Source organism: Spea bombifrons, chromosome 8 (assembly GCF_027358695.1).
Source record: "Spea bombifrons isolate aSpeBom1 chromosome 8, aSpeBom1.2.pri, whole genome shotgun sequence".
In the NCBI taxonomy this organism is placed as follows: Eukaryota; Metazoa; Chordata; class Amphibia; order Anura; family Pelobatidae; genus Spea; species Spea bombifrons.
Window position 1 is genome coordinate 29,683,678 of NC_071094.1, and position 27,850 is coordinate 29,711,527.

The 27,850-nt window shown below is 41.2% G+C and overlaps 3 protein-coding genes across 3 annotated transcripts; 1 reads left to right on the forward strand and 2 right to left on the reverse strand.

The window, feature by feature from the left end:
- Positions 1-7,005: 7,005 nt before the first annotated feature.
- On the reverse strand, positions 7,006-9,782 carry SLC25A5 (solute carrier family 25 member 5). Its single transcript, XM_053472546.1, has 4 exons — positions 9,591-9,782; positions 8,087-8,573; positions 7,833-7,973; positions 7,006-7,516 (listed from the first exon to the last, which is right to left on the reverse strand). Exons 1-4 carry the CDS (start codon positions 9,699-9,701, stop codon positions 7,359-7,361), a joined length of 897 nt encoding a protein of 298 aa, XP_053328521.1. The 5' UTR covers positions 9,702-9,782; the 3' UTR covers positions 7,006-7,358.
- Positions 9,783-11,633: 1,851 nt separating this feature from the next.
- On the reverse strand, positions 11,634-22,650 carry SLC25A43 (solute carrier family 25 member 43). Its single transcript, XM_053473578.1, has 5 exons — positions 22,207-22,650; positions 19,592-19,833; positions 19,165-19,337; positions 12,364-12,498; positions 11,634-12,160 (listed from the first exon to the last, which is right to left on the reverse strand). The coding sequence occupies exons 1-5, from the start codon at positions 22,476-22,478 to the stop codon at positions 11,954-11,956; spliced, it is 1,029 nt and encodes a 342-aa protein (XP_053329553.1). The 5' UTR covers positions 22,479-22,650; the 3' UTR covers positions 11,634-11,953.
- Positions 22,651-23,768: 1,118 nt separating this feature from the next.
- Positions 23,769-27,586, forward strand: PGRMC1 (progesterone receptor membrane component 1). Its single transcript, XM_053472809.1, has 4 exons — positions 23,769-23,888; positions 24,102-24,439; positions 27,063-27,218; positions 27,422-27,586. The coding sequence occupies exons 2-4, from the start codon at positions 24,166-24,168 to the stop codon at positions 27,517-27,519; spliced, it is 528 nt and encodes a 175-aa protein (XP_053328784.1). The 5' UTR covers positions 23,769-23,888; positions 24,102-24,165; the 3' UTR covers positions 27,520-27,586.
- The last annotated feature ends 264 nt before the right edge of the window (positions 27,587-27,850 follow it).

Below are 27,850 nucleotides of genomic sequence, written 5' to 3' on the forward strand. Positions count from 1 at the left end.
AGAACACTAAGGTCACCTAGGCCATTCTTAACAAGCTCGTGTGTGTACAATTTGAAAGTAGTAGAACTTTGGCAATTACAATGCTGTGATTAAAGTAATATATTTCTCTTTTATGAATGTATGATGCTGAATCTTCTGATAATATCGAGCTTCTGATAATATCAATCAGTTTGTTGGCAGGATGCAGGCAAGGAGTGGCACTACAAATGGCTAGCTGAGCTTCATACAAGTTGTGGTTTTGGAACAGCTAAAGAACATCTTGTTGGCCAATCCTGATCTTTAATTTCCATGTTACCCTTAAGACAAGAATTCTCATACATCTTTATAGTAAAAAAAAAAAAAAGTAGAACATATCGGTAAAGCTAATACTCTTTCCTAAATTATATTCCTAAATAACCAATATTCCAGCTTTTGTAAATGGTCTGAAATTGGAAGACAAGTAGGAAGAATAGCTAACAAATATGTTTTCTGATATATTTTTGAGGGCTAGTCTAAGTAATTCTGTTATACTGTAAGCTGTTTTTATTCATTGAATAGTTTGGGGATGACTAAAACATAGAATTGCTCTCCCCTCTGGCATGTTTTTAAAATAATAGGCACATGAGGTTAACTGGGGAACAGGGTTTAACTAAAATGGAGGCCAAGGGTCAGGTTTCACTGTAGAGCTGGATATATGAAGCTCCTAGCTGACTCTCATGTCCAACTGTGGTGCTTCGTGACGTCACATCTCAAATTAGAAGACCTTAGGCAAATATATTTACTTCAGAGGTGCACACCATGTTTCTGCAGTAAGGTCAGGATCCTCTCCTCACAGAAGAGTTTTCGGAAAATTGCAGTCATAGTCATTAAACCACTTGTCGTCCTGAGAAACCTGTCCCCTGCATCACATGGAATGGATAATTCTAGTTCTGCGAGTGTGTGCAGAAGAGTTCCGTGTAGCTGCCCCTGATTCACTTTTAACAGCAACTGAGCTGACACTTGTGCACAATACAGAGGTATTGGTGTAAGTGTAACTTTAAGAGAGTGGTAACCGCCTGATGCATAATCACAAAAGAACATGTAATCTGTCTCTAGATTATCCATATTCCTCTGCGCAAGCAGTCAGTACAGGTCTACATTATTACATTTTTATTGATTAATAAAAAAGGCATAGTGTGATGTCCGGGGAAAAAAATCTGTTGTTAAATAAGTAATTTATGTACTGTATATTATATCATTGTATATTATTATATAAGTCTTCACTAAAATGAGGTAGAATCGCATATGCTCTCTACTCTCCCTCTCTGTCTCTAAGAACTATTTTCTTTATTCACCAGATCATTGAAAGATGAAACTTTACGCCTAACCTGGTGGTCAGGTTTTTTTACCTTCTGTATCTCTCCTGATGCCCCCAGATGAGTTAAAACTCTTTTAAATACCCCCTTCCAAAAGAGCTAAGCCAGTATAAAAATATATCCTTGCATTTTGTCATGGAAGCTGCTTCTGTCCTTGTGCTGCTATATATAGACACACAAAGGCATTAGCACATACCGGTATGCACGTAATACACAGATATGTGCAGATGACTGATATAATTCGTTAAAAGGATTGGAAGAAAATGTGTAATAATAATAAAGACTACAGTAGGTATATTATATGTTTTGGGGACAGAGAGGAACCAGCTAGACATCTCAAATCAGAAGACCATCTCCTGAAAATCAGGTAACCTTGCAGGGACACCGAATGACGTTCTGCCAATGGATGATAAGGGAAGGTATATAGAAAATTATATTAACAGCATAGCGTTATTAACTCATAAATAGCCGACTTTATCTTCTTTGTCTCTTTTCTATTTGCATTTCATTAAGACAAAGCCATTCTGCTTCACTATTGTGTCTAACTGTGCAGTGTAAATATACCAGTGTGAATAGTGTGCGGTATAAACTTAATACTGCCAATTATACCGGTCATTGCCATGGAGGGCAGCTAATGTATTTACCTTACAGGACACTATAGTGAATGATTACAGCCTCCTTTTCAGCGACTGCCAAGCTCATGTGAAACTGCAGCACGTTTGGCACGGCTCGTGAACGTCCATCTTCTGATTGTGATTTCGTAAATGCACCAACAAGTGATAAGGATTTACAGAAAAAATGTCACTCCCTGTATCCGACACATTTCATGGAATCATGTTAAATTATCTGATTGTATACTGTGAACAATAATAAATGGTAAGTTCCTCAACACAAGAAGACATTGCATTAACCCTTTAAAGGATTGCACATACTATACATAGGTAGTGTTGGGCTATTACTTTTTATAACAGGCTGAAGGAGACTGGGAATGACCTTGACTCTCGGTTTTGTACACACAAAACAGACAGAATCTATACAACGCTCCAAAATTTGAAGTGTGAAATCTAAACATATTTTACCTATAGGACTAAGTACAAGAAACAAGAGTTGTGTAGTATAATGCAGCTTGCTCTGCTTTAATGCGTAGCCATGAAGGGCAATTCGTTTTTAAGGTGAAATGCTGGAAAAATATTAGTTGGCTGCACAAACTAGTCTTCGTATGTCTAATTCTGCTGTACAATGTATTTAGTATATGGGCTACTTTAGTATTTAGGCAGTATTTGGACCACCAAGCTTTAACCTTTATGTGATATCCAAACTTTTATATAAACGGTATGGGCCCTTTATGAGCGAAACTGCTGATTTTGAATGTAGCGTAAACTACCGGTCGATCTCTGGCTCCAGTAAGATGCAATGGACCTGTCGGTGGGGCCCAGTACAAAACTAAAGACAGGGCTCACCTGCCCCATCCCACCCAATGCTCCTCCCATTGACCTGCTCTATGCTCCTCCCACTGATCTGCTCCATGCTCCTCCCACTGACATGCTTCTCCCATGTGAGCCCCAAAGGCCAAAAGGAGGGGCTTTGAAAGATCATGGAGGTTGGACCCCCCTCCATGATGGCTGCCATGTATGCTTAGTGCGTTATTAGCAGGTGACTGACAGTCAGGCTTTACATTGTCCAACAAGGTGTGGTGTTGAAACTGGTGCAAACTCACTTTCCGTGTTCATTCAGTGTGCTTTTGCTTAAAGGAAACACATCACCTTCACGTAACTATCCTTAATTTCCAAAAGCTCACAATTTAATTACATTTTGTCTAAAGTAATACAATTATAATAGTTCTTCTGCATCTCTATATATTTTTGTCTTGTCGCTGTACGGCTGTATATGTGTATGCTTCCTCCCTGTAAATATTAAAAATATGAATAGTTTTGTGACATTGTTACATTAAGTGACCCTTTAGCAGAATGAACACTAGACTGGAATCAGTGCCCAAAGGTTGTACTACTAGTGAGGCAACCATGACAATTGCTGATGTGTCAATAAAGCTGTGTCCTTGGCAGCAGGAGGGACGGCTGTTCATTCATTACCGCATTCCTTCACATCTCTGTTTTCCAAATGGAACTTCAGTTATTCTTGGAAGTCAGTTGTAAAATCCCTTCCGTTCTATTACTCGCTCACTGAATAGAATTACTACAGGCCAGGCTATCAAATATTGTTTCCGATGGATTCATGTAATCAAGTTTTGGTGAATTTTCAGCATTCATATTAAATCTGGCACTGTTTTAATATGATAATATGATATTGGTCCCATGCCCTGAAATAACTTGCCTCCAGCACATCTGATTTAACCTGTTAAGTGACAGAGAAATAAGGTATGCATAGCTTAGGTACTTACAGGGTTACATCTTCATAGAGTTAAACATTAAATACTCTTGTGGTTGAGGATATTTGCTGATGAGATCAAATATTTTGTACATAACTTTTTTTTCTAGAGCTGTTATGAATATCTAGATTCCTAAACTCGAGCTTTTTAACTACTTTATTTTTCATTTTTCTCTCCCCCATCTTCATAGATGTTTTTCTATACCCCCTTCTATCTAGATTGTAAGCTTGTGAATAGGGCCCTCTCCGCCTAATGTATCGGTTTGTCTTAGTCTGTAAATTCTCTTCTTGTCATACACCTTGAATATATGAATTGTAATAAGCGCTGCGTAAATTATTGGCGCTCTATAAATAAAAGATAATAATAATAATTGCCCTGCGACTTCTTCAAAATGGTATTCAATGCAAGTGTTAATTGTGATGGAGTGAAGACGTTGATATTCACACCGTTCTCGTTCAGTGAGTGAAGATACAGTTTCTCCAGTATATTTAGGAACAAAGTTCAGAGGAGGCTTTTCCTAGCACACTGTCCTCTGCGCTTCCCTGAAGGACAAACAGTACCTATTTCTTATCTGGTTCAAACCTGTCTCTGGCCAACCCGTCTACAGAACAGGTCCCTTCATTCCAGATTCAGCAGGAACACGGCTTTCCCTGCATTGAGCAGCACGGGATTAACTGTGTGTTTCAGAAATATCGCTACATTGAATGAAAGGTTATCCCGGAAAAAAAAAATGAAGGCTTGATCTCATGAGTCTAGAAAATGAAAGCAACGCCTTGATTTTTATTCACCTTCGCCGCCAGGGTTTTAGTAATACCGGTATTTTTAGTACGTTGACGCGCCTTAGCTTGCTGTGTGAGCGACACATTTGTGTAAATGTTGCTGAGCAAAAGGAGTGTACCAGGTACTGCCCAGACGAAGCACGCAGGCTTTAAAACACACCTGCCAACTGGCTATTCCGGGCGCTACATTTGGGCTATGAGCTGGAGAGATCACATACACACTAGGTCGGGCCCTATTTGTATAAATCACCTCTTTTCAGGAGCCATGGAATCTCACACATTGTATGTATTCACATAATAAAATGCAGAGGACTGCTATAGCACAATAAAAAATATATACAAAAACAAAAAAAAACACATTTCCATTTAATCGGCCACAGATACGTTTTCTGAGGACTGCCTCAACCAATCAGCAACACTCGGGGAACGTCATGGGGGGGGGTTATAATCACACTGACCCTAACAATAACGGCAATACTATGCGCATAAGGTGTGTTTTACTATTTATTTCTTATTTTTAAATTCTTATTTATATATTGATATATATTCTTATTTACTGTGTAAACAGTATGACACAAGTTTATTTAATAGACAGAAATATAAAATGCTGGGCTGCTAATTCTGTAGGACGGCCGGTAATTCTTGTTTCTTCAGCAGCCTGAATTGTCTTTCAAGATATGGTGTCTATAAGGAGGAAGGCTTAATGATCCTAGCGCAGCGCTGTACACCTTAGAATTACACAGAACTATCTGCAGCGTAAGGAGTTAATAGGAATACGTCTTACTTCCTGGGACGGAAGCATCTCAGCCAATCAGCTGCTGACTAACAAGCAGAGCGGTGATTGGCTGCTCAGTAGAGGTCATGCCTTAGTGTGTAGGATGACTGCAAGGTGTGGGTTTCTGAGGCTTAGAGGAGATTTGTAGGCCACGGCGAGTTTCACTTTAACAGGCTGCGATACAAACTGTCCCAGTGCCTCTCCCACCGCCACAAGCTAGTGCTTTCCATAATGCTCCAAATTCAATGTATTCCTAAAATGAAAAGCACCGGGATATAGAATAATACTCATATTATGAACTCCAGGCTAGAAGGGGGGGAGATACAAAAGGAAAGTGGAAAATGGCCTCATTAAATATATACATATATATATATATATAGTATATAAAGGTGGAGATGAAGAAAAGCTTAAGGAGCTTTGGGTGACCGCACTCTTAGCGCATAGGGTCTCAGCGGCTTAGTGAATATTTGTGGGGGGGTTTCTTCCATTCTCGAACCTCAGTAAATAGCTCCACCACAAGCTTTCAAACCTTAACAATGATTAGACATCCTTAAACATAATTTATATAATCCATTCATACGTACGCCGATCATCTGAAGAGAATCAGCCAAACCCAAGACGGACATTGGACAAGAACCTAATGCACATTAATAAGAGAAATACCAGTTTAGAGGAGATTGCCTTTCATTATGTAAGGTTTATTGTTTGAGGATATCTGGCCCCTGGCACAATGATCTTGTTTCACCACTCACTTAGTGTCCGAGGTACGCTTAATACTTATCACTATGTGATACTTGCCACCAGCCAAAAGACAGGGAGGCTTTCAGTTCTTGGCACTTTGTTCAGCTGCTGCCTAACAAGCACTTTATCCATCTCCAATTTCTTACACTATGCATGAAACGGACAGACTTGGCAGACTGGCGCTAGCTCATAGCGGATGAATATATGTGCTGCTAACTTGTGAAGCTCAACTCCAACTAAGCTTCATCTACTGTACTTATTTGCGAGGATTTATATATTCATATCCTGCACACAAATTCACATTTCTGACTTCATTAACTACATTGTGATGCTTATAATTACTCAATCTCAAGTTTCCATGTGAATGCTTGCCTGGTGTAACCCATTTGAAAGGGTTAAAGTATCACATCCTAAAGAACCAACAGTTCATAGACTTCCTATTTGGCCAACGTTCTCCATCAGTGCAAATAAACAACTCACACCCCTTCTCAACAGAGCAGACATTTTAAACATATCACCCCCCCGCCCCAAAAAAAGGCACCGTTGTTGTGTGCTTGTGTAATGCATAAGGGTCCAGCGCATCATCCTAAATTAATGCAAACATTGCTTGACTTTGTAGCTATAGAAAGTATGCCTGGTGTTCTAGAGAAGTGCTCTCCAGGTTTTGAAAATCTGTTGGAGGTAATTTTGCAGTATGACCCAGACAGGGGAGAGAAATGGGGATGTTGTTATAAAGCAGAGGGATGTTACAATACAACTTAATTCAGCAATATCACCATCATCCAGTGTCAGTATATGTGGACCATCCAATGACCTTTGGATTGTTGAGACAAAGGCCCTTAAAACGTTTGAGAGAAGGCTCTCGGGATGCAGAAGCACGCATCTTGCATCTATTTGAGAGTAACGAAATGCATTACTCTAACCCCACATTCTCAGCTCAAACATCACGACACACACCAACTATTTAAGCAAACAAGAACCAGAGGTGGATTCGTATTTTGTTTTTTTATTTCCTCAGACCTAAGTTACTTAAAAACATGAGTGACTGAAATAAAAAATAAAGGAGCGTTGAGTCCCATTGCATGAAGCCCTCTACTGCTACGAGCCTACAGCATGCCATTACAGCACAATGCAGGCTCACATAGTATCAACAGAGGAAAGGGAATGATTTATGTTAATATGGAAAGCTGGTGAGATGTAATAGGATTGATTCCCCAAATAGCAACCAGCAGACTACTAGTTGCACTTTATAAATAAAGTGGAGTTTGACAAAAAAAAGTCCATGACCGTTCAAGGTATGTTACATAATACAGCATGCCATGTCACAGGTAACAAGGACAGGTTTAGATGACCTTCTTCAGCTCATCGTACAAGACTAGCACAAAAGCGCCTCCCATTCCTCTGAGCACATTGGACCAGGCACCCTTGAAGAAAGCTCTGGAACCTTCATCACGTGCAATCTTCTTCCAGCAGTCAATTGTTCCAGAGTACATGATATCAGCTGCAAAAAGAATGTTTACATGCGTCAGGATCAAGAATTTAACACAATAGCGCTAGCTACCGTTACTATGCTTCAACTACCATTAACATCTAGAACTGCAGTATGGGATGACATTGCTTCATGTCAATATAATGTTCATAATAAAGATAAGGTATCCCTAAAAACCACAGGGAGCTACTCTTATACTTCTCACCACCAACCTTTGGCAAACTGGGAAACCCCTATTTTAATTATATAAGCACCATGTAGAATGTTGTCCTTTTTTATACATCGAGTCTTTGCCCCAAGTAGCAAGAGTTCACTTTTACAAACATACCTCCTTTCCTTCCAGACTGCATCATCATTCTACGTCTGACTGTGTCAAATGGATAGGAAGCAAAACCTGCCACTGCTGTTACTGACTGGGCAATCATCCAGCTGACGAAGATGTGTGTGTTCTTGGGATCAGGAAGCATACCTGAGAGAGGAGAAAAAGAACTGTCAAGTTTGTAAAGCCTAAAGAACAAAAGGTTACTGGGAACATGAGCACCAGAACGCCAAAAATCAGTAACAGTGAACATGCAACCTCACCTTTAGCAGTGTCGTAGATTCCAAAGTATGCAGCTCTGTAGATGATGATACCCTGAACAGATACGTTGAAACCTTGGTAAAGGCCTTTAAGCCCATCAGATTTGAAGATCTTGACCAAGCAGTCGCCGAGACCCTTGAACTCACGGCCAGCACCAGCCTTGCCCACATCAGCTGCCAATCTGGTACGGGCAAAGTCAAGAGGGTAGACGAAGCAGAGTGAAGTAGCTCCAGCAGCACCACCAGAAGCCAGGTTACCAGCAAAGTAGCGCCAGAACTGGGTCCTCTTATCGACGTTGTCCAGGAAGATCTTCTTGTATTTGTCTTTGAAAGCGAAGTTGAGGGCTTGGGTTGGGAAATATCTGATCACGTTGGCAAGGTTACCACGCCAGAAAGACAGGAAACCTTGTTCTTTGGGGATACGCACAACACAGTCAACAATGCCCTTGTACTGCTTATCAGCAGTGATTTGTTTGCTTGCATGTTGGACCTGGAATACAATACAATAATTCGTTTATAAAAGCCCTAAAATCGATTAAAATTCTTGCCACTATATATACTTCATTAGCTTTATTGTGAATAAAGCCACGTCATGGTTAGGCGACAGTCACGATCACCAGAAAAAAATTAAAATGGGGAAAATTAAATTAAGTGCGCAGAGTCAAGGAGAGAGGAAGCCGCGCGCTCTATGCATTAAGAAGATCGCTTCCGTCTTTGAGCCCTGCCCTGAACTCAGCGGCTCAAAATGGTGCGCGCTCCATTCATTGTGCCGGCAGCAAACACGTGGTAAAGAAAGGAGGGGGAGGGAGAATCCCGGGAAATTACACAAGCGCCGGGCCCAGCTGGAAGGACAAGTAATGACGGGCGGCTCAGGATGTTCTAAGGAGCAGGCCGCATCAATGGCGCGGTTTTAAAAGGACAAAGGACATAGTCCACTTCCGCCCTACAAACATACCGGCCGGTATTAGGAGGCCGGCCGCAGATCTCGCAGAAAGGCGGTTTAATCCTAATAGTGCGTGGTTTTAATGTATATGCCAGGTTCCTCGTGCATTCCCGAGAAGCATCTGGGACAAGATTCACAGGATGACTTCAGTCTCCTTGCAGCGACCTTGGCCCGGATTTGACAGGTGATCATGGAGCACATTCCGCGTCTCCAAAACGTTAAGCAGCTCCCCTTACGCTGTAGGTCAGGCGGGAGATTTTATGCGAATTACGGCAATCACTTATACTGCCGAGGACCAATGTTACCGCAGTCAAGGGCAATGGTGGATTAACAGGGCCTAGCATCAAGTAACACCCAGCCCACTAACGAATACCTACACTGCCAACATCTGTCCGCAAGGCGTTACAGAAACGTTAACATACACAAGGATGCTAAACTAAACCCTACCTGGCCTCAATGACCCCCCATAGAGGGCATGTAGATTAACGCTGCCCCGCCGCGACCATAGCGCCTGCGCACACTATAGATCATCACCCCGACCCCCAAGATTTAGATGGTTCTTACTTGCAGCAGAAGCTTCACTCTCTCAATAGGTGCTACGGCTGTCTTGGAAATAGCAGCGGCCACACCGCCGGCCAAGAAATCCTTGGCGAAAGAGAGGGCTGCGTCGCTCATTTTGATTGGTTCGGTGTTAGGTGAGTGGCTACTGCAGCACTAAGCTTCCGAGGGCTGGGGAGAACACCAACGAAATGGCCGAATTTATAGAGCGACGGAGCAAGGGCAGAGGAGGGGCCGAGCTGTCGTATGTCGTGATTGGCTGAGAAAAGGAGGAATGGAACGTTGAGCCGGAGGCTGGAATGGCTGGCAGCGCGCGCATAGCCGGCATGTAGGGGGGGAAGGGGTTAGAGATAGAGCAGGAGAGGGCGGAATGTAAGGGTGACGTGGGACGGGGGAGAGTTGCTAGGTGACGGCAGTGCTGTGACCCGCCAGCCGGTATTACGCGCTGATTCACGGAAATAAATTACACGTATCACGTTATTCGCCTGTATACAGGACCGTGTGCTCCACACCCGTTACCCGCATCAGCGCCCCTACAACATAATCACATCGAGCAACTGATTAGGGCCCTTGATCTGATCACTGGGGGGATCTGGGTAGCTGGGGTACGATGAACTACCATTGTATATTGTTGCTGAGGGGTCATGGAAGTCCAGGGCTGTTTAAAAGGTTTGATGGTAATGGAGGCACACCAAGCCTGGCAATAACCGCATTTACTGTACTTTAGTGAATACGACCTATTCACCAAACGGAGAGCTGTGTTTCAGCTCCTTGACTTCACTATAGGATAGCGATACGCTGGAGGAACCGCTTGGTTAGATTGTAAGCTCACAGGGGCAGGGCCCTCTTCTCCTTTCCTACCAGTTTGTTAATGTCTGTGATTTTAAATCTATCCTACCGATCAATAGTAACGCATTACGGACCCAGTCCCTTCTCTATTACAGATTGAATCATGCATTATGCAGGGCCAGCTCAACCATTAATACCGAAGAAACACTACTAATGGCTCTCGATAATGACCAGCAAAGTGCATTCAAACCTACAGCATGGCCCTAAAAATCAGGTGTCCTTTTGTTTTGGCAAATTAGCCCTGTATCTTAGAGCTGTGTGGCCAGAAAAACTTGTTACAACTCCCGCTTTACTGCGAGAAAAGTTAGACTGCTGGCTGGAGCAGGTTACATCCACCGATTAACATAGAAGTCACATAGTTGGTCTCCCCAACCCGACGATGTTTGAAGCGAGCTCTTCACAGCGATCCGCTGATGGGGAACATATACAGCCAAACCTACCTTTTACAGTTTAATACACTAAATAATGGAAATGTGTTTCCAGATTACACCCCCCCCCCAAAAAAAAATGATACACGTTGAAAACCCACCTTATGTGCATACCCTGGCCAGAGGCATATTGCCAGGCTCATTTTCCAGCACATGACTATGGCACAGGGTGATCAGGCCCCCCGGAGCGACACAAGAGCAAACTGTAAAAGTACCGTGGTATGTCATATTCCAGGGCACAGCATTAACAGCGGTTTCGTGGAGCCGACTGGCAAGTATATCATACGCACAAAAAATAGCTAGGGGGTAAAAGGAAAATGTATGGGGGAGTGGGGGATTGCAGACCCCCCCCCATTCATTTGTTTCTACACAATTAAGTGCAGCCACGTATAGCGGTCTTTAACTTAAGCGTCTCAAACAAATGAATCAACCCATACATAAACTTCAAGCTCTCAACCAGTAATTGTAAATAATCTGTGCCAGGCCAGGTATGTAGACAGCTACCATCCTTCGAACTCCCCGTCACCATCACATTCTTATGGCTGTGAATTTGCCATGCAAGTTGCTTTCATCAAATTTGCTTTAAAATGTCAATTTTTTAATATTTTTTCTGTGGTTCAGCCTCCCCCTGACTGGTATATCTATTATATACCTAAATCAACACTCACTGTAATCACATGCAAATAATATATTATAAACAGAGTACCCAGAAATTAGACGGGAGGATCATCAAATGTTTGCTAGCGTTTAAAAAAAAAAAACCCAAAACACATTTTACCCTACTAGGTAAGATTTTTTTTTATTTTTGTGAAATCATCATTGCCACTATATAAAATAATAATAGTTTCAGGAGAGGAGGGGGTATGTGATATGAACAGCTGCCCCTGCTTACTGTGCACAAAATTACTCCACTGCGGTTCAGCTTTAGGGGCTACTTTGCTAAAATAGCTCTACAAGCCAAGAGCTGCTTCTCTGCCCATCTGTCACCAAACCTCCGTGTATCACGAGCTTGACAGTGGCTGCTTGTAGCTCTGCAGTGGCTTTGGTTAGTATCAATGCTGGGCAACGAGAGGTGGACTCTTTCCATCGCTCTCAGCTCTTTAATGAAGGATTTCTGCTGGTGTAGCTCTTCGCTCTTATAAACTTGCGAAGCTCCTGAAGTTCCTGCGGACGGAGGCTTTGATCTACTCCTGGAGTCAGCTGATAGCTCAGTGGGGACACAATGTAGCCATTTTGATAGAGACAGAATCGTTTGCAATACTCAAACGTGCAGAACATCAAGCCAAAGTATGGCACGACCTGTAAAAAAAATATATATATATATATAAAAAAAAAAAAAAAGTGACTTTCAAAATATGCAAGATCTTATTCTCCCCATGGTGAATCTAGATCATGTACTACAAATCAGTTAGTTTTGAAAAATATACATATAGCATTTTACTTGGAATGTGTGGCTGGTGGCAACCCCATGAGAAAGAAATCCAAATAAATGAGTCAATCACCTTCAGCAGGTTTGCAGTGAGTCCATTCCATAGGCTAATCACTCCCTTTAACTTCACAATTTGCTTAAAACAATCAACCATCCCATTGAAGTGGACATCAACTCCTCCACAATGAGGAAGGAGGTGGCTTTGTGCCTAGGAGAGATAAGATAAATGCAATGAACAGATGAAAGCCGCAGGAAGGATTCCATGATCCCCACAATCCAACCTTCACTCCATACATATTTCAAGGTATTTCTGTGGAGTTAGAGACCAGAGTAATGAAATCATAGTACTTGGTACTCCCTTGGAAATAAATTCAGTATGTACAACTAACGCCCTGAACTGGTTATTCTTGTTTTATACGTGAAGGACAGACAGGCTCAGATAACAACCCTGCTACATTACTGCAAATTCTCCGCCATTTGGAGATGGCGGACTAAACGTTTTTCATTTAAGCAGGAGTTTGTAGAACCGTTCTTGTTAAATCTCATGAACCTCATTATATATAATGAAGGACCAACTCCAGCGAGCGTGTCCTACAATGTTTGCCGAGTTAGCACTAGATAATACTTAAAATCAGTAAGATTTCCTGAGGTCAGTAATGTTTACACTACGCAGGACTAGCTCAGTCTTTATTTCAGGAAACGCCATAGTTTTAAGATATTGGAAACAAAAAGTACTAGGCCTTTTGTAGGCCCCCCAAAACTCTCATATATATTATATATTATATATATATATATATAATATATATATATATATATATATATATATATATATATATATATATATATATATATATATATATATATAGCCTTGTGCTACCTACTTACCCTGTATCCACAAGAATTCCACTCCTACAGCCTTGTCTGTTTCATGTACTATTTGCACAAAATGTAGAAATGGATGAGTAGTGGTGTTTATTAAGACATAGGCTGCTGAATTGCAGTTTGGAGACCACATAGAGTGGTAATTCCCCTTGCAAAGCAACCAGTTTTTCGTCTCTCCTTAATTACCGGTTTGTTTTTCCACAAACATTGAGAATTGGCTTCTCAAAAGGTATATCCCAAACCTCCAGGTGCCTTCAAGCATGGGGGAGTAACTCCTCAATAGAATAGAATATTTAAAATCACGAATATGAAATAAATAATGCTGCCGTCTGATACGCTACGCATTTCGCCTGGCTGAAGCTCTAAACGAGCGAAACGCAGACTGCAGCATTATTTATTTCATATTCGCGATTTTAAATATTCTATTCTATCTATCTGTTGAGGATCTATCTATCTTCTGTTGAGGAGACTAATTACAGCATACCTGAAGGCACCTGGAGGTCCGGGATTTACCTTTTGAGGAGCTTATATTACCTTCTTCCTTTGTGAGCACATCCAACGTTGGGGAGGGAATATTTATTTGTACTGTATTGCACTATTGTGTTTTAATTTTTGCCTTTCTCAAGGTATCTTATCAAATTAATTGAGCCGGGGGATGTCATGTCAGGTTTTGCGTGGATTGTTTATTAGATTTACACCGAGCGCACTTTCACTTTCTGGGAGTTTGTTGTGCATTACATACTGTGTATGGAATAGGGAACCACACCTGGAAAGGTCACTTTTGGTGTGACATTGTGTATTTATTGAGAATTGGCAGACAGACATTCTTGGGGAACATATAACACCCCCCCCCATGCTGATCATACACACATATACAATTTTTCTAATAATTTATGTTTTACAATATGGGTGAATCACTCGTAGCAGTTTTATGTGATCACTAGCATTGTTCTCCTCAATCATTTGTGATACTAGAGATACAGGCTGTGCTGTTCTCCTTAAACTAGGGTCTGGTGCGTTTCTTGGTCCACCCAGACAGCTCCCTGGAATTTTACTATTCCCTCTGTGCACATGACTTCTAGAAGGTTGGACACTATAGTTAGACTGCAGGAACGCAACCTTAAAATACCGTTAGAGTTTCTGTCCTGTCTGCCAAGTCTCGGTTGCCCCAACATTTCTCAAATGCCCCTAACTGGTTAGGTTTTCAAGGTCATTTCAACACAGGTACTTCAATCCGTCTTCCCGACCAATCCACCAGTTACTGAAAGAGCAAGTTGGGAGTTCATGAACCTTAAAACAGGTTGAGGAGACTTTAATGAGGAAACTACAACTAACTACGAGCCCCATAGGCCAGCCTCATATCCCTACAATAGAATGTTAAAGGTATATTCAACGCACCACACTGCCTCACCACCTAGAAGAACTGGGGGAGATCAGACAAATCACAGGTTAGTAACGTCTTTACCCCAAAACACTTTGGGATGAAGGTAAAAACTACCAAAGCTTTCCCACCAGCACATAAGACATGGTCCACAGTTAACCGCCAATCCATCTGGATGACAGGACGTCCGATAAACAGTTGCGTCACATTCAGGACTTGCAGAAATTATCTGTTACAATGACTGTTACAGCTGCCAGTTCTTGACCTTGGGCTGAATTCAGCAGCAAAGTAGCAGGCGATTTCCATTCCACCGCTTCATAAACACTATCAATAATCAGGGAGTGCACCATGCAATAAACACAACTAAACATGATAACACAATTTCTAAGGAAGTTTACACCAGTAATTAAATGTATAATATCCCAAATGCAGCTACACTTTTCTAAAGCCCTCGTGACTGCATACGTCTCAACAACTCTTAAGCAAATATTTAACCTGCATCAAGACACAACGAGCCTCACTACTTTCACGGCAGAGGCCTCACAGTCACGCCTGGTCACAGACTCTTACTTTGGTGCATGCATCTACTGCTTAAATATATTAAAATAATTTATTTTAAGCTTCATTAACATAACACTTGTATGTTTCAATCCCTCTCTTGATATATGAATTAAATATGTAAGTAAAACAGCTGATGTCTGGTATAACATCATTACTACAAATCACCCAACTGAACAGCTTCAGGTTATTACCCAGCGTCCTACAGCTCTCTCCAAAATCATTTATGTCTAAGGAGGTTATAGACATGCATCGACAACAAGGACCCTCGTAACGGCTGGACCCTACAGAGATTATCCTAAATCAATTGGTGTGGCCAGCTTCTCGAGCACACGGTATTACCCCCCCACACACACCGAGTGCACGGTATTACCCCCCCCCCCCACACACACACCGAGTGCACAGTCCCAGCGGGCAACAGAAAAGCCAACACCTGGGAGGTTTAGTGACAGGGTTGTACAGTTCATATGAATGCTGTTTGATCAAAGGTCACCCTGATTTTTCTCCAGCGAGGCTAAAGATCATGACAACTGGATAAGCAAGTTCAGCTAGCAACCTAGTACCTAAGCAGCAGAAAATAAAAATGCAGTGGATAATACAGTATATATATATAAATAATAATAAAAAAAATTAAAAAAAAAAAAAAAAAAAACACACAACACACACACACACACACACACACACACTGTAATGCCTTTGCTAAAAAAAAAATTGCTTTTTTTGCATTGTAATATGCACAAAAGGAGACTGCAGAGTTTTAATTCGTATTTAGAATAGAATCCCTTAGGATGTAAAAGCAAATACTTCAAATGCAATCAATACCAGCTTATCATAAGAAAGGCGAGCTGGCATTCTACCAAGTCACATTGCTTTTTCTCCTAAACCAAGAAATAAAAGGCCCTAAAAGAAAAGATGCCCAAATAGATTTTAAAACCCACACTAGACATAATCCCATCATTTCCCACATTCTCATCGTATAAAAGAATGTTTTATATTTGAACATTTTGTAAAAGAGTGGCAAACATGTATATACTCGGCTCAAATGTCATGGGTATGAATGGACACAAAATACAATTATAGCTGCATGTTTATGTTTTCTTGTTTGGCGTTAGGTGTTATTGTGTTGACAATATTTAGTTTCAGAAGATGAGACCAGCATCATATAAGCTTCTCCCTTCTCCTCACCCCAGCCAGCAAGAATGAGAACAGGCGAGAGAAATCAGTCACGTTTCCCCAAGTTACCCATAATGTGGGTCTCAGATCTTAATCTGAAAACAAGACTATTTTTCTTTTGGAAAAATGTATTAAAATTTGGTTAGTTTGTAGAATTGCAGTTAGTTTGCAAATATACATAGAACCACCTCTAGTTCTGTACGCCATTCCCCTGCCATTTTTATAGAACGTTTGAAAGGAAAGACTGACTTTTGGGAAAATGTCATCGTGGGAGCAGATTTCTCTACTGGACAAAATTCTAAATTGCTGACATTCCCAATGCCTGAAAAATGTCACAAGTCATTCACAGAAGCATGTTAGTAAACAGATTTGCACACTGCGAAGAGAGGAAGGGGACGTTACTTCTTTTTAGCACCTACTCAATTTAAATCAACATGACCTCACGTAACGCATAATAGCTTTTAGTTATAAGCGGTTCATAAGAGTGATTCTCCAATAATGTTTGGAGATCAGATTATAAGATTTAGGTCTCTTGAGAAGCTTAACTTGGAAACTGGGGGGAAAAAGACAAAAAAAACAAGTTTCCAGCAAAATAATTCTCTCACTCTTTGAATCCATGGAATATATCTGATAAGGGACTTAAATTATATTCCTACGTCCCTTCAACCGCATTATTGTCCATTCCTACTCCCCTAAGTTTGATTTTGCTGAACCTCCTTCGTCCCAAATCTACAGACTTCTGACACTGAGCAGCATTTTGTGTAAAATGAATTTGGAGAATATGTTGTATTTTTTAAGCCCAGACATTATCGGCACCAAAGGCAGGTCATAGAGACCTTACAATGCCTTTGTGCCAGGACCTAATAGCCTGGTCAATAAATTGCTATTACCGAAAGAGCTTGGAGCTTAATGCCGAATCACATGATACATATCTGCAACCATCTGTGCATTATTACGCAACGTGGCATACAAACCTACATGCTCCAGCCGCATTTGATTAAGGCAACGCATAAATAAGTACACGGACTTAGAAGTCGCTCCATACATTATTCCTTAAAACCACTTTGCTTCCAGAACGTTAGACAGGTTGTCTAGGCAACATACACAATCATGAAGCATTTTTACTGTCCAATAGCTCCACCTGCTGGCTAATATTCATTACAGCACCTTCTGTACCCTCAGATATAAAGCCCGACAAAAGCTCAGCTGGAAAATCTAGTTTTTTGTGTGGTGTTTTTTTTTTGTGTGTTTTTTTTTCAACTTTAATATATATATTTTCAGCATTTAGAAAATGCGTGCATTAAAATAATCTTACTTCCATTGATAAATCATATACAGATATTATATCGAACATTCACCCAATACATTTTTGTTTTATGTTCCTTTTATACTTGCGCTTAGAACAGAGTTAAAAGGGATGTCAACATTCTACTCTCCTACAAACTTCCTCTTTAGTGAGTGAACCTCTTTTTAAGGGTGGGTCAAAGCAAGAAGAGAGAACTCCCAGGCAGGAAACTGATAAGATAATATTGTCCCGTCAATAGGCAGATCTCAGCTTCCCATGAGTTTGGTTGGCTTTTAAACCCAAAACAAATACACTGATTGTAAAACAAAAAGCCATAAGCTTTGAGTATTTTTAATTAATGAATTTGGTTACAATATGCTAAAAGCTACAGTAGCAAGTTATCCCTTTAAATTGTGTTATCGCTAGCTGTTAAAAGAATGTATAGTTTCAATATATTCTAGATTTATAGACATAAAACTCTTCAGTTATATCCCTACTAATGAGTACAGCTAAAAATAAGAAGGCTTTTACTTACTACAGATTAGTATTATTATACGGGTATTATTGCTCCAAGGGAGGCTTTTCCTTAATCAAGGTTTCAGTGGAAAGTTTAAATAACGGGCAGGTCTAGAGCCTATCAAAAATAGAGAACACATATCTGTGAATAAAGCAATTTTTGGTTTATTTCTTATGAATAGTTGCATGGTTTAGCTGAACTTTATAGATGGCGAGGGCTCTAAGTACAAGAGTAAAGCAGCGATGCCACGCAGTAGCCGGCAAAACAAGGGAAGATGTGAACAAAGGAAACGTTCTCCACTGCCAGTTTTCAAGGTGGTGTAACCCAGTGTGATAATTCTTGGTGTCAACCCCATGGACCTCTTCCCATATGTCAGGGGTGTCCAACCTGTGGCCCTACAGCTGCTGCAGGACTACATCTCCCATACTCCTCAGCCAGCCCCTTAGCTGAAAGAGCATTATGGGAGATAATGGGTAGTCCTGCAGCAGCTGGAAGGCCACAGGTTGGACACCCCTGCCATACGTCATTGTGTTGTGTCAGCTCTGACTGGTCCCAATGCTGTCTCGCTCAACCCCCGCCAGAGTTTAAACCTTGGATTCTGGAACAGTCTTGGATGGAAGAAAGCAAGATCTGCGCCTGTGTGAGGAATGAAAAGAAAACACTCGCCGCGCACCCCTAGTGACGCCACTGGGCCACAGCATCCCTGCTTGCATCAATATAGAACTGGGCCTTGTGGCTTTTTCAACTGAAGCCATTCTACCTCTGTTAATAAACAGCAACATTTACATACATGCACTGTATGTTATGAAAATAATATTCTATATAAGAAGAATCTATGGTAGGTGGTTTAGCCATAACGCAAGGTATGAACGCACCAAGGGAAGCCTACACATGAAACACTCTTCTGGTTTTCTGTTTCATTTAAGAAAAGAGAATTTTGGGGCTTAAGGTTTTTGATAATTAAAAACATTTTTAACTTCTATCCCTCAGCACCATCCATCGACACTTTTGATTTGCAGAGAGGAGAAACATTTTAAGCATTACGGCACTTTGAAAAGGACAGATAAACAGAAATTACCTGCATTTTTCTCTTTACGGTTTCAAAGGGGAAAGATAAGGTCTGCGCTACGCCAGCTGCTAAACAGCCATTAATAAAATTCTGCAGGGGTGTGAGGCGGACGCCGGGATCCTGCCAGAGTCTGTCCAAACTGGCGTTCAGAAAAAATAGGCCAGCTGAAAACGGAATTGCTCCTAGAAGAAAAAGAAAGCCAAGGTAATATTGTTTCGTATCCTACACAGGGTTAATTGCGTGCATATTTTGGGTTTCCAGAAACCTTCTGCTATAGTTAGTCGAATTGTTTGGAAATAAAACCAGTTTACACACAAATAGCATTAAGATCGAAGCTGCTTGCTACCCCCTCACTAAATTTTCATTGTTTGCAATAAGGTATGATTTTAAAGCATATAATGAACCGCATGACTCCATTCAACTAAACAGGTCTTACCAATTGCCGACAGGGAAACGCCTCGATACAACGCCCGGAATCCCTCCTGATAATATATAGAACACAGGGCATGAACGATCCCCCTGTACGTAGGTTCTAAGCTGTTCTGTATGATAAGTCTTGTTTTAACGACATCAGTGGGATAGATGACAACTGCTGCTGCCATTCCAGCCAGACTTCCCGCAGCGATGGCTTTCCACTGTGAGATCTGCCCCAGGTCATCCATAAACATCAACGTCAACCTGGAACAAGAAAAAAAAAAAATACACAATAAGATATCTTTATCCAAACAATTATTCATTTCATCAGCATTCATCTTAACGCTACAAGCATAGACACCAAGTTTGTTCTACTTGAAGAATGCATTGAGGCTGGGGTTGTGTGCAGCCATTTTTTTCTGGGTAGAAAATCTTGCAAGATATTCCACCCAGAAAAAATGGATGCGCCCAACCCCAGTATGAAGACGTGATCACAGCAACAATTACAATCACTATTATACTAACGTAAGAATCCACTGAATTCCTAATCTATAGCTCTGGAATCTGAATCCGACCAGGCATTTTGCATAGAATCATTCCAACTATCAGGATTCTGCTCTAATTGCTCTGAAAAGAAGACAAAAAAAAAAAAAAAAAAAAAAAAAAAAAGTGGGTATTTCTAACACGGAAGTGCAGAAACAGCCGATGAACAGCATATAACTACTCACAGCTCTATGACACACGATATCACGCATCGCTTCCTACGGGGCTGGGCTTTAAAGACAAGAGTTTCTTTTAGTGTAATACACCTTGGGGTATTCGCTTCTATTTTACTTATGGAAGGGTCAACAGAGATGAGGCACTTTAACAAAAGGGCCAGTGCAAAGACGCATCGAAAGAGGGAAGGAATGGCAGACACACAATAAGGTGCAAAAGACAACAAAAAGGTATAAGGGCCAAGAAAAAGGATTACATTCATTAACTCCAAACTGAAGGTAACAGGGGTCTGACGAAACCCGCGATGCCCCAAATATACGAGGGATGCTCCCACTAGAAGCCAATGGATAGGTAAATTACGGAAAGAAGACCTGCAAAGAAGCTCGGGGGTATCTGTAAGAGGTATATCAGTTCTTCACAAATTTGATTATTTTTTAAAAAACATTTAAAAAAAAAAAGATACTTAATGTAAAAATATGGGGTTAGAGCCCTTAGACATTGTATTACAACACATTTTTTAAAAGAACAGATACATTTGCTACATAAACAGCGTTACAGCGCATTCCGATTTAAGAACAATTTTAAAATTCAGTAAATGAAATCTACCGTATTTTTCCTGACAGAACCACAATATACAAGTATTACATATTTGTTACAACACATACATACATGTTTTTGAGAGATATAGATATATATATATAGATATATATATATATATATATAGATATATATATCTATATGGATTGTGCTGGACAGAAATCCATATAGCAGCAGTTCTATTTTAGCTAGTGTTCCCTCGGCATGAAGAAGGTCATGTTGTGCAAGTGATGCTGCCAATAACAGTATCGGATGGAGCGGCGCTCTGCGTACCAACCCCTAAGTATTTAACCTACAGTAACCCAGCTAGAAGATGGAAAATAAACAAGCATTTACCGTTATTAATTCACCTCCATGTGCATTCATGTAAAACCAAAAGCCAGTGGCTTTTCCGCCAATGTTTTCACCCAGTGTTCCAGGGACGGCTAGTAATATGTATATATACATAATATATATGGAAATGTATAATAAAGGTTTGCGCTGCTTAGCATCACGGTGCTGAGCCAGCAGCTGAAAGCACAGATCTGAAAACCATTATTATAGAGCACTGAGGGACAGCTGGTATGAAGAAAGCACCAACACGTTCGCGGAGACTAATTATTTGGGCTGCGTTCTCTCCAGCGAGATCCGTGAACGGTGGATCTATGGAAGCGATGTTTGGGGAACATGCAGCCTGTGCCCATAACTCCAGCAAGTACCTGAATGAATGCATTAATATACCAAGTCACTGGAAAGGGCTGCATTGTTGATACAGTGTTACTCACGTTGGGGGAAGCAGGTGAAGCCCAGGTCTTCACCAAGTAATGCGGGATCTAGATGTTGAGAAGTCAAAATCCAGCTCTGGTAGCGCCTGGGCTGAAGAAACAATTCTGTGCCACAGGCAACCATCACACTGTATGGATCGCCTGGATCCTCCTAATCTAGCGCCAGTGAAAAGGGCTTTCACATCTCTAACAGTGAGCCCCCCACAGACCACCTTCCCACTCTGTGACACATAAGAAAGCAGAACAGCGAATGCTCAGATCTGTATATTCTATACACGCTGGTTTAAGAACCCACCGACGCTCATATTTAGCATAAAGAAATGATCTAACACGCAGCCTGCATCGCTTCTAAACAGCGACTCTCAGCAGACTATGGTCACGTTTGGCAGAAGAGGTGCTGCAGCAGCTGAGAGAACCCGGTGAATTGTGTGTTCTCCTTCCAGCCAATAAGCAGCCGGATCCTGTATGAAATCCAATCAATACTTACACAGAGAGCACACGGTGCAGGATAGGACGTGTAACCCCCGGGTACCCGGGCAGCCCTGCAGGAAGTGCCTACCTGTTATAGGCTGCCAGCTGGACAGCACTGTAAGGGAACAGGCGCACACAGGCAGTGAGGTTACCCTTCCACAGAGCCCGCACTCCCTCCGTCTTGCACAGCAGGTGGAAAGTGTTTAAGAAGCCCTCCTTGGAATGGAAAGTGCCCACCTGGGCGAGTATCTTCACCACATCCAGAGGGGCGGTGGCAGAGCGGCTCAGTACCCCGGCTGCAGCCCCACATAGCGAGCTCTGCAGGGAGGTCAGCCTGCTGTCCCGCTTCAGGCTTGCCATAGGGACTCATCCACTCGTGGCAGGACGGGCACGCAGGGCAGCTTCATGCCCTCACTGCGAAGAGCGCGGGCAGCGATTATACATTATTCCCTCTTTAGAACATGCCTCGCAGGTCAGCGTCTGGTGCCTGATGCTGATTGGTAGATTTCGCCCATGTTTTCTCTTTCCTCATTGACTAAACCGATGACACGCCCCTCCAAATATTGTTTAACGCTGCCGCGCGCCGCAAATCACGTGTGCTCGCTATTTTATAGGCGCATAAACCTCACGGCGTCTGGGGACTACAGGCTCCCGTCATACTAATCCGGCTCTGGGCTTGCTGTGCATGATGGGAATTGTAGTCCACTTCATTTAATACGCTCAATGATTCTGATCACTTTAAGTTAAGTCTCGTCTTAATGTACAGCAGTGGCACCATGTCAGTTCTGTAGCTAATCATTTCTCTTTATTAGTCTGTTGCATTGAAGTGTCTATTTTTATATTGTTGATAAAGATATTACAAATGTGCTTTGCGTAGACACAGACCTAACTTCCTGGAGTTGGAATCTGTCCCAGGCAGAAGGGGAGGGACCAGGTTGACTTTACGCATGCGCAGTAAGACACTGCCGCGTTCCTTGTTAACCCTTAGTTTCTGGGGTTTTTTTTTGCATAGACATCATTGCCTCTATTTTGTTATATATATATATATATATATATATATATTTTTTTTTTTTTTTTCTAACAATCTTGATGCCAGTTCCCATACTGTTTACTTCATTGAAACATTGTTTACAATAATAAACACTCAGTGGCCCCCAATGGGGTAATAATGGAACACATTGTCTCCACTTAACGGCCACATTTACAATCACACTATTGTACGGCTGAAGCAGAGCTGCTGAGTCAACAGAACGAGAAGAAACTACAACAATATCTCTGATTTTATGTCAAATATAAATAATTGCAGGAGGAAAGCTTTTTTTCCCCCTAAATAAGTAGAAATGTTGGAACAAAAGGCCATAATCTAAGGCTTAGATGTATGGACGTTTTACTTTACTGAGAGGGTGGTAGATAAATGGAACAATCTCCCATCAGAAGTGGTAGAGGCTACTGCAGTAAGGGAATATAAACATGCACAGGACAGGCATAAAGCTGCATCTAAGCGTGAAACGGGTTCTTATCTGCCATCAGATTCTATGTTTCTATCCAATACGAGCGGGGCGATGAATATGAATGTGGAATAGTGCATTAGTGGCACACGCAGTAACATTTGCCCCAGTGTGGCCGGGATAGCACGCCTCTTCTTCCTGTGCACACAGGAATGCTGGAACATTAGCCGGTCCTGCCAGTTGGCTCCAGGTTTTGTGCAGAGCTGGGAGTGACAGTGCAATAAGCTGCAGCCTCGCAGAGCACGACGCTGACACGGCCAGGGTAAGGGAGAGCTTCGGTGGGCGCTTGGCATTCACGGGCTTCAGCTTTCTGCAATAGGCTTTCAGTTTGGGCTTCACCAGCGTTGTGTATATAATCAGCCTTAATGACTGCTCTGCCACAGTAACCATGTAAATGTAACAAAGCTTTCCTCCCTGCATGCCGTCCGCGCTGAGGATGCCATTGCTCTTATTTATATTGCCTTCTTCTTTGCAGGGGGAATTCAAATAGGTAGAGAAACCATCGGATGTTTGGCTTCCGAAACCCACGATAAAAGAAAATGGCTGAAGAAGGCATATTGCAGGAGATTTTCACGTCTCCCTTGAATATCTGTCTCTTGTTTCTGTGTTTGTATCTTCTGTATAAAATAGTCCGGGGAGACAAACCCCAAACTTCCGAGGAGAACAGCGAGGAACGGTTACCCAAGATGAAAAAAAGAGACTTTACTTTGGCGGAACTTAAAGAATTCGACGGCACAAAGAACCCCCGGATTTTGATGGCGATTAACGGCAAGGTTTTCGATGTTACCAGGGGCAAGAAGTTTTATGGTCCAGGTGAGGAACATGTTAAAAAGTTTCTAAAAAATGGGATTTATTTGTTTAGTTAAAGTTGAGTTTGATTTGCAAGTTTAAACCCACGCTACATTTTCACTCTCGCCTGCACTCACAAAATTCAAAACAGGAGGACACAACTCCCAAAAATCAGGGGCAGGCATGCATGGAATAACACGATCGACAGCCCTTACAAGCATGCGCGAGAACAGAACTTAACTCCCATTGCTCCCAGGCAGACACAAGCCAGAGAGACTCACACATAATCACCCAGAAAGAGATTCCACAACAGGCATTCACAGACACTCCAGCCACCGCTGCGGCACAAAGAGCGAGTTCTTACTTTACAGAAAGGGTGGTAGGTAAATGGAACAGCCTCCCAACAGAAGTGGTAGAGGCTAATACAGCGAGATAACGTGGTGTCTAGACATAAAGCTATCCTGAATCTAAGACAAGAACAAGTACTAATTAAGTCTTTACATTGTAAAAAAAAAATGAACCAAATGTTTCTTATCTGCCTTCAAATTCTACCTTTCTGTGTGAAGTATGGTTCAGGGTCGGATGTGGCCACACGCTTCACACCTCTGACAAAGCAGAATGTTTAATGGGACCCTAACTGGTTAACATGGTCTGATTTGTCTTAATATCTGTTTTTGTCATAGCGCCTCCTTGAATATTCCTGTGGCGCAGTAAACCTGTACAGGGGCCGCTGCCATCCATAAAAGGGATTATAATCCATATTATGTAACACCGTAGACTTTTGAAAGGTGTGTTAAAGGTCAGAAAACCTGGATTAGTAAGCATGTAAAAGATTAAATTATGTCTTCATTAGGAAAATGTTATGGAGATGGCCAACCAGCGCTGATTAATCAGATTCTGGACATCGGCTTTACAAATATATCATTTATTATATATATATATATATATATATATAGATATATATATTATATACAGAGATCTTATTAAAGACATGTTAATGTAAGTTTATATGCCACTTAGACATGTTACAAAATAACCCCTATACCTGAACAGGATCACATGACCCAATATAATATTCCTTTATTACATTTTATAGGTTGTTTTATTATTTTTTTATAAAGCTTAGTTGTTAAAACCCAGTATATTTCACTTTTTTTTTTTTCTTTGTGCTAATCGCTCTCTTCTTACAATATTGTTTTATAATTCCTCCATAAAGTTCTTTGTCATTTGCCATGTCAAGTGTCAAATTGCAGAAGTTGCTAATCCAGTTTTAAAGTAGAATATATAGTTTATGGCATTAAATTCCTATTAATGCTGAGTCTTTATACCTTAGGCAATGTTCTCATGGGATAATTAAAAGGACGCTCCAGTCATTATAAGCACTTTAATGCATGTAATAGCCTTGCACCATTTAAATGATCATATGGCTCTCCCCTTCCAAGTCCACGGAGGGATGCCGCAGAAGCTCCCCCGGTTCCTTGCCTTGTTCTCGGGGGGGGGGGGGGTCTAAGGAGCAAACGCGTGTGAGGGGGTTTCTGCAGAATTTCCCTATGTATTCGCAAGAAAGACGCTGCAAAAAATTTAAAGGGACCACAAAGCTATTGTATGCATTGAAGTGCATGATGACTGGAGCGTCCCTTTAAATAATGATTGGCATACTTATTCAACATGCTGCCTAAATGTCAAGCAAATATTAATTTGAAATTCATCTGGAAATGTAAACTGTACGGGATCTGTGGAGTCGAACGCGGACTTCCTACCTACAGCGCTGATAAGAATCGTAACGCTGTAACCTTGTATTGAATGGCCGGGACCCTGGAACATAGTTGGCGAGCGCAGACCTTGCACTTTGTGCCGGACTGAGTAAATAACAGCGCTTTTTATCTCGATCAACTCATGGAAAACATGTGGCGTGATTTTAATTGAAATCACATTTTGAAGGCAATATGAGTAAATATTTTATCGGGGTCTTCGGTTATTGAAATTCTTGCTGACTTGATGCCCCAAAGGCTTATCCAGTCCAACTGTGAGTGCACGGACTGCACATTGTGTACAGGTTATATTAATGTAAATTTTAGTTATATAAAGGGTGCATTAAACTTTTATTCTGTGCAGCATTGCACACGGTGGGGTATATTCACTAAAGGGAGAGTTGGCAGCACTGTTGTGATATTCACTCTGTCTTCACTGTTGATAATAAAGGGTCACCACTAGCAAGTTCATTATTATTATTATTAATTATCTTTTATTGATATAGCGCCAGCAATTTACGCAGCGCGTAATACAATACATATATTTAAGGGGTCTGGCAAGACAAGAATTGACGGACTAAGACAAACCGATACATTAGGTGGAGAGAGCCCGGCTCACAAGCTTACAATCTTGAGGATCCAGAGAAAAGTGGAGAGTTGGCCCTCTTTAATGGATAGTTCACTTTGGAGAAACCCTGCTGATTTAACTATACATTGTACAGGGCTAGCCAAGTTCTCTCTGCAGCGGAAGCTCAATGGGGTTGGCCCTTCATAATGGATAGTGAAGGAGCTAAAACATCAACTCTCGCTTTAGTGAATAAACTGCTCTGTGTGTGCGATTTATTCTATTTCGGTGTGATTTGCATATTGTTAACATTTGTTTATTCCCTGTTTAGAGGGGCCGTACGGAGTCTTTGCTGGGCGGGATGCCTCCAGAGGTCTCGCCACCTTCTGCCTTGATAAAGAAGCTCTTACAGATACCTACGATGACCTATCAGACCTTACTGCTTCTCAGCGGGAAACACTAAGCGACTGGGAGTCACAGTTTTCTTGTAAGTTATTGTTCTTTTGTTTTCTGCTTTGCTATTATGTATTCTTACATAATAATAAAACTTTGATCCAGTGATGTTCATCTTGGTTATACAATCACTGCCATTGTTCCTCACCATGTGTTTACAAAATGTTTTCAGTGTATTTATTGTGTTAGTGTATTAGTTTGTTGTACTTATACTCTTTATTATTCCTTCTTCCCCAGTTAAATATCACTATGTTGGAAAAGTTTTGAAGGAAGGAGAGGAACCAACTGAATATACTGACGAGGAAGATAATCCAGAACTAAAAAAGAAAAATTAAAATCATCCTTGGTTTAAACTTTGGACATTCCAGACATCTATTGCATCATTAAAACATATAACTAATACCTTTTTTGTTGTTTGTTCTTTAGTGTGTCAGAGTTCCAGCTCTCCATAATTTGTAGATTGTCATAACTGTGCTGGAGTCGCGTAAATTCTTATGAACGGAGCCTTTTCAGCATCTTAAGGACCCGTGTCTAAAATATAAAGAAAATTGCTGAATAATTGCTTTTTAATGCTTTAAATAGGTATATTATTTTAAACCAGATTAGCATTATAAATTATATTGTAGCCATCAGCGTTTGCATCCGTATCATCCGAATTTATTGCTG

What these genes read in the sequence shown, in the direction of transcription:
- SLC25A5 (XM_053472546.1), bottom strand. Translation starts at nt 9,701, where the DNA reads ATGAGCGACGCAGCCCTCTCTTTCGCCAAGGATTTCTTGGCCGGCGGT. An exon ending in GAGTGAAGCTTCTGCTGCAA is followed by an intron (nt 8,574 to 9,590) that starts GTAAGAACCATC and finishes ATTGTATTCCAG; the next exon opens with GTCCAACATGCAAGCAAACA. An exon ending in GCAGTCTGGAAGGAAAGGAG is followed by an intron (nt 7,517 to 7,832) that starts GTATGTTTGTAA and finishes TTCTTTTTGCAG; the next exon opens with CTGATATCATGTACTCTGGA.
- SLC25A43 (XM_053473578.1), bottom strand. Translation starts at nt 22,478, where the DNA reads ATGGCAAGCCTGAAGCGGGACAGCAGGCTGACCTCCCTGCAGAGCTCG. An exon ending in CCGTAAAGAGAAAAATGCAG is followed by an intron (nt 12,499 to 19,164) that starts GTAATTTCTGTT and finishes TATCTCTCCTAG; the next exon opens with GCACAAAGCCACCTCCTTCC. An exon ending in TCACTGCAAACCTGCTGAAG is followed by an intron (nt 12,161 to 12,363) that starts GTGATTGACTCA and finishes TTTTTTTTACAG; the next exon opens with GTCGTGCCATACTTTGGCTT.
- PGRMC1 (XM_053472809.1), top strand. Translation starts at nt 24,166, where the DNA reads ATGGCTGAAGAAGGCATATTGCAGGAGATTTTCACGTCTCCCTTGAAT. An exon ending in CAAGAAGTTTTATGGTCCAG is followed by an intron (nt 24,440 to 27,062) that starts GTGAGGAACATG and finishes TTCCCTGTTTAG; the next exon opens with AGGGGCCGTACGGAGTCTTT. An exon ending in CTGGGAGTCACAGTTTTCTT is followed by an intron (nt 27,219 to 27,421) that starts GTAAGTTATTGT and finishes CTTCTTCCCCAG; the next exon opens with TTAAATATCACTATGTTGGA.